Below are 5,725 nucleotides of genomic sequence, written 5' to 3'. Positions count from 1 at the left end.
ATTTCCATACAAATTGTGAAATTATTTGTTCTAGCTCTGTGAAGAATACTGTTGGTAGCTTGATAGGGATTGCATTGAATCTATAAATTGCTTTGGGTAGTATACTCATTTTCACTATATTGATTCTTCCAATCCATGAACATGGTATATTTCTCCATCTATTAGTGTCCTCTTTGATTTCTTTCACCAGTGTTTTATAGTTTTCTATATATAGGTCTTTAGTTTCTTTAGGTAGATATATTCCTAAGTATTTTATTCTTTCCATTGCAATGGTGAATGGAATTGTTTCCTTAATTTCTCTTTCTGTTTTCTCATTATTAGTGTATAGGAATGCAAGGGATTTCTGTGTGTTGATTTTATATCCTGCAACTTTACTATAGTCATTGATTAGCTCTAGTAATTTTCTGGTGGAGTCTTTAGGGTTTTCTATGTAGAGGATCATGTCATCTGCAAATAGTGAGAATTTTACTTCTTCTTTTCCAATTTGTATTCCTTTTATTTCTTTTTCTGCTCTGATTGCTGTGGCCAAAACTTCCAAAACTATGTTGAATAGTAATGGTGAAAGTGGGCACCCTTGTCTTGTTCCTGACTTTAGAGGAAATGCTTTCAATTTTTCACCATTGAGGATAATGTTTGCTGTGGGTTTGTCATATATGGCTTTTATTATGTTGAGGTATGTTCCTTCTATTCCTGCTTTCTGGAGAGTTTTTATCATAAATGGGTGTTGAATTTTGTCAAAGGCTTTCTCTGCATCTATTGAGATAATCATATGGTTTTTATTTTTCAATTTGTTAATGTGGTGTATTACATTGATTGATTTGCGCATATTGAAGAATCGTTGCATCCCTGGGATAAAGCCCACTTGGTCATGGTGTATGATCTTTTTAATGTGTTGTTGGATTCTGATTGCTAGAATTTTGTTAAGGATTTTTGCATCTATGTTCATCAGTGATATTGGCCTGTAGTTTTCTTTTTTGTGGGATCTTTGTCAGGTTCTGGGTATTAGGGTGATGGTGGCCTCATAGAATGAGTTTGGAAGTTTACTTTCGTCTGCAATTTTCTGGAAGAGTTTGAGCAGGATAGGTGTTAGCTCTTCTCTAAATTTTTGGTAGAATTCAGCTGTGAAGCCGTCTGGACCTGGGCTTTTGTTTGCTGGAAGATTTTTTATTACAGTTTCAATTTCCGTGCTTGTGATGGGTCTGTTAAGATTTTCTATTTCTTCCTGGTCGAGTTTTGGAAAGTTGTACTTTTCTAAGAATTTGTCCATTTCTTCCTCATTGTCCATTTTATTGTCATATAATTGTTGATAGTAGTCTCTTATGATCCTTTGTATTTCTGTGTTGTCTGTTGTGATCTCTCCATTTTTGTTCCTAATTTTATTAATTTGATTTTTCTCCCTTTGTTTCTTGATGAGTCTGGCTAATGGTTTGTCAATTTTATTTATCTTTTCAAAGAACCAGCTTTTGGTTTTGTTGATTTTTGCTGTGGTCTCTATTGTTTCTTTTGCATTTATTTCTGCTCTAATTTTTAAGATTTCTTTCCTTCTACTAACCCTGGGGTTCTTCATTTCTTCCTTTTCTAGTTAAAAGCATCAATTCTTCTGCTCTCAGCTTTCTTTATAGTCCGACTCTCACATCCATACATGACTACTGGAAAAACCATAGCTTTGACTAGATAGATGGACCTTTGTTGACAAAGTAATGTCTCTTTGTATATGTACATATACATATATATGTATGTATATATGTACATATATATGTACATATATGGAGAAGGAAATGGCAACCCACTCCAGTGTTCTTGCCTGGAGAATCCCAGCGATGGAAGAGCCTGGTGGGCTGCTGTCTATGGGGTCGCACAGAGTCGGACACGACTGATGCAACTTAGCAGCAGCAGCACATATATATATACATATACATATATGTGTATATGTACATACACATAGGTACATGTACATATATATTAGTAGTGTAAAGTATGCCACAAAACAGATACAAAAATAAATATTTAAAAGATGAAGTAAAATACACAGAAATTCGAAAGATTTATTATTTGTTCCTGCACATCAAAGATCTTCCTGGCACAAGACGCCTCGCTTTGGGACACGGGACTAGTGCTAGAGCTGATGTTCCTGTAATTTTTCATGGGGACGTGGTGCCTGGCATGTCCTGAGCCCTGGGAGCTCCAGGCAGGATGACCTCAGGAAGAAGATGGAGCAGAAACACTTTGGTTTCCCTTTTCTCTGCTTGTTTTACCCTGAGACCTTTCCACCACAGATGCCTTAGGTCCTCATGCAGTCTGCTTCTCCTTCTCCTTTGGTAAAAGTTCTTCAGGAAGGAGGCTTCCCAGGTGACTCAGTAGGTAAAGGATCCACCGGCAATGCAGGAGACACAGGCAGATGCAAGTTCGATCCCTGGGTCAGGAAGATCCCCTGGAGGAGGGCATGGCAACCCACTCCAGTACTCTTGCCTGGAGAATCTCATGGACAGAGGAGCCTGGTGGGCTACAGTCCATGGGGTCACAAAGTATCAGACAGGACGGAAGCGACTGAGCGTGCACTTCTGGAAGGAGAAGGGAACATGTTTATTGAGGATCCACTATGTGTCAGGCCCTGTGCCTTCTGTGCATTAAATCATTTAATATTCAGGACTAGGGAAATGCAAGTGAGGCCAGTGCCTGGAGCCAAAGATTTAAAGGAGTACCGAAAGACTCAATAATCAAGATAAATCACATTTTCAGGCAATACTTTTTAAAAATCAAAACTAATGCAAGAACATCTTCGATGAATAAAATACCACAATTTTAGTAATAACAGGCTCGATATTATTGATTTTTCCTTTCACCTCAGGCTCCAATATGGCTCAGCAAGGTGCAGTCACTGATTTTTGTCTTTGTTTTAAAATTTTGATATGTTGTTCATCATGGATATTTTTCATTAATTCTGAAATTTTAAAAGTTGTATTAAAGTATGACATATCCTGATTACCGAGATTTTTTTTGAGGTTCCCTTAAATTTTCCTGAAATGATCACTTGCTTTACTCTAGTTCAGACCTTAACAGTCTGTGGGGCAATACTTGTGGTGGTTCCCATCCTACAGAGGAAGACACTAAATTTCAGATGGGTTGAGAAACTTGTCCCCAGTATGCACAGCTGATGAGTGAGAAATGGGATTTGAACCCAGGTCTGTGGGTCTCTAGATAGCTGGCTCTTGACCACATCTTTGGGCAGCCTGGTACACACTTGAAAACAGAGACTTGGAGATCTGATTTTCAAGTTCAATCTTCTGAATCCACAAGTGAGGAAAAGCACATACTTGCCCATAACCACATGGTGTGTCAGTCTACTGATTCCGAGTGCTCTTTCCAGAGGGTAGTGCCAAATGCAGAGGAATAGTGTTCATCATGGGGTGTGGAGGGTGCGGGGTGGAGTTGGTGGCCTATGAGTGAGGGAGGCCCTTCCTCAGCCTTTGTCCCAAATCTACTGGGTCAACTGACTTCTCATGGTCTTGCTCCTGGGCTTAGGTGCCCCCTGCAAAGTGTTAGTGATAGGTGCTCAATTGTGACCGTTGTGACCAACTCTTTGTGACCCATGGGGCAAGATCCCAAAGGGCAAGATCCCATGTACTGTGTAGCCCACCAGGCTCCTCTGTCCATGGAATTCTCCAAGCAAGAATACTGGAATGAGTGGCTATTCCCTTCTCCAGGGATCAAACCCAGGTCTCCTGCATTGCAGGCAGATTCTTTACCTTCTGAGCCACCAGAGAAGCCCCCTGCAAAGTCCCCAGCTTATCTCAGTGGACTAATCCATGGCTGACTTGCCAAGGGAACAGGCTGTGGTGCTGTGCTGAGCCACTAGAGGGCATATGGAGCACATACTTGGAGGAGCTCATCAAAGCATGATGGAAACTGCGCTCAGGGCCTTGGATCCTGGAGGCCTTTGGGTCCTTCTTATCCATGCTGTTGAAAGACCAACTTCTGTCTTGTGCTTGCATTTCTCTAGTACCTTCCACAACATTTTCGACTGGAGCTTCCATTTCTTTCTTTTTTAAAAAAAAATTATTTATTTATTTTTTAAATTGAAGGATAATCGCTTTACAGAATTGTGTTGGTTTCTGCCAAACATCAGCTTGAATCAGCCATAGGTATACATATGTCACCTCTCTCTTGAACTGAGCTTCCATTTCTTGATTCTATTCTTGCCCTTTGGGATCACACAGAATACACCCTTCTGTCCCAGCATTCATTCATTCAGTTCATGCTGAATGCCTACTCTCGGCCAGCCTTTGAGCTTTATGCTGGGGGCAAAGAGAGGAGCCATTGTATTTCCTACACTTTAAGACATCTGGATCAACGATCATGTCTGAATCTTGGAGTTTGGGAGGCAGGCCAGGTCCAGCCCTTGGGGAAGGAGGGAGAGTTGGGATGCTAGGGCCCTTGGCCCTGTCCATCTGTTCCAGGCTTCTCAAGAGGTCTCTGTTCTCTGTCTTTCAGCCTATGACTGTGACTTCTTTAACAAAGGTAAGCTCAGCCTTGAAAGCCGAGGCATTGCCATCTGTGCCCTGGTGCCACAGCATCAGCCATCCTGAGGCCCTGCTGATCCTGAGTGATGTGGGGCAGGAAGACTCCATCATGCAGAGAGGGCCCTGACAGTGCAGGGCCCAGAGATGCCCTGGGACTCTGCCCAGCAGCTTCTGCTGCCTCTGTCAGAGCCCAGGGCAGGCTAGCTTCCCGGGTGTGCTCATGTGGCAGCTTCACCGGGAAATGGAAACCCCTTTTGCACCAGTGCTGCCCCATAGCCTTTATCATCTGGCTCATCAGGCCCATGGATTCTTGTCTTGGGTTTCCTGAAGTTTTGAGTTGGCAAAGGCAGATGCAAACTGCTCTTCCTTTGTTGGGGCAAAACCTGTGGTCCAGCGCAGTCTGTCAGATTTATCTTCAGTTTTAACCAAGGTCTCAGGGTAACAGGATATGCTCCAACTTCTCGCTAACTAGGTCATGACTAAAGACTCCAGGGAGGTTAATGTCCAGTGTTAGAACCAATTAGTCAGTTTAATCACTGGGGTTGGATGGGATTGGAGGGCTGCCCAGGAATAGTTTTAAGCACTGATCTTTGTGCGGTGGGGCCAGGTTGGCCGAATTAAAAGCTCATCAAGTCCTTGATGCCATTCACCTTTGACTTCTGAGGTCCCCTCTGCCCCTGCTTCCAGGCACCATCCTGCCAGGAGCAAGTCTATATGGATACAAGCCCAAGGCTTTTCCCCTATTACCCACATGATCAGATTTTGGTTTGCGAAACGTCCCCCTGGAGGGTGAAATAGTGGGGGCCTGACTAGAGGGACAAGGATACCAGGTAGGGGGTCCATGAGATGAGAGCTGAACCAGGTACAGCATGATTATTTACAACAGCTGCAGCAGCAGCTCAAGGGGCACTGGTTTCCTAGACAATCACAACAGCCCTGTAACCGACCTCACAGGCTTTGGTGTGCCCTGCCTTCCAGGGTCATCTTTCCAGTCACAGTCCCTGCTGTGACTGAAAATATTAGCCTCAGCGGGCTCCTGATAGCCCCTGACCTTTAACTCCTGGAGGCCTGAATCTGTGCTGGGAGGACTGCGGTCCCTTCACAGGCAGGGTCTGTCTGACACCAGGCAAGACATTTCAGCAAGACAGCTCCGAGCAGAGTTTTCTCCCTTCTGTGGCATTTTGGGTGGCAGTAACTGACAAAGG

General features: G+C 43.3%; 1 protein-coding gene across 1 annotated transcript in view; it reads left to right on the top strand.

Annotated features, from left to right (window-relative positions):
* OTOG (otogelin) overlaps nucleotides 1-5,725 on the top strand; it is an 86,394-nt gene that overhangs the window by 43,097 nt on the left and 37,572 nt on the right. The window contains exon 31 of the mRNA XM_010830664.1: nucleotides 4,492-4,518. Coding sequence (XP_010828966.1) covers nucleotides 4,492-4,518 — 27 coding nt within the window. The remainder of the gene's footprint in view (nucleotides 1-4,491; nucleotides 4,519-5,725) is intronic.

This window comes from Bison bison, unplaced genomic scaffold, assembly GCF_000754665.1.
Source record: "Bison bison bison isolate TAMUID 2011002044 unplaced genomic scaffold, Bison_UMD1.0 scf7180017864518, whole genome shotgun sequence".
NCBI lineage: Eukaryota > Metazoa > Chordata > Mammalia > Artiodactyla > Bovidae > Bison > Bison bison.
The sequence above is the reverse complement of the archived record's forward strand: the minus strand, read 5'-3'. Positions and strand labels throughout refer to the sequence as shown.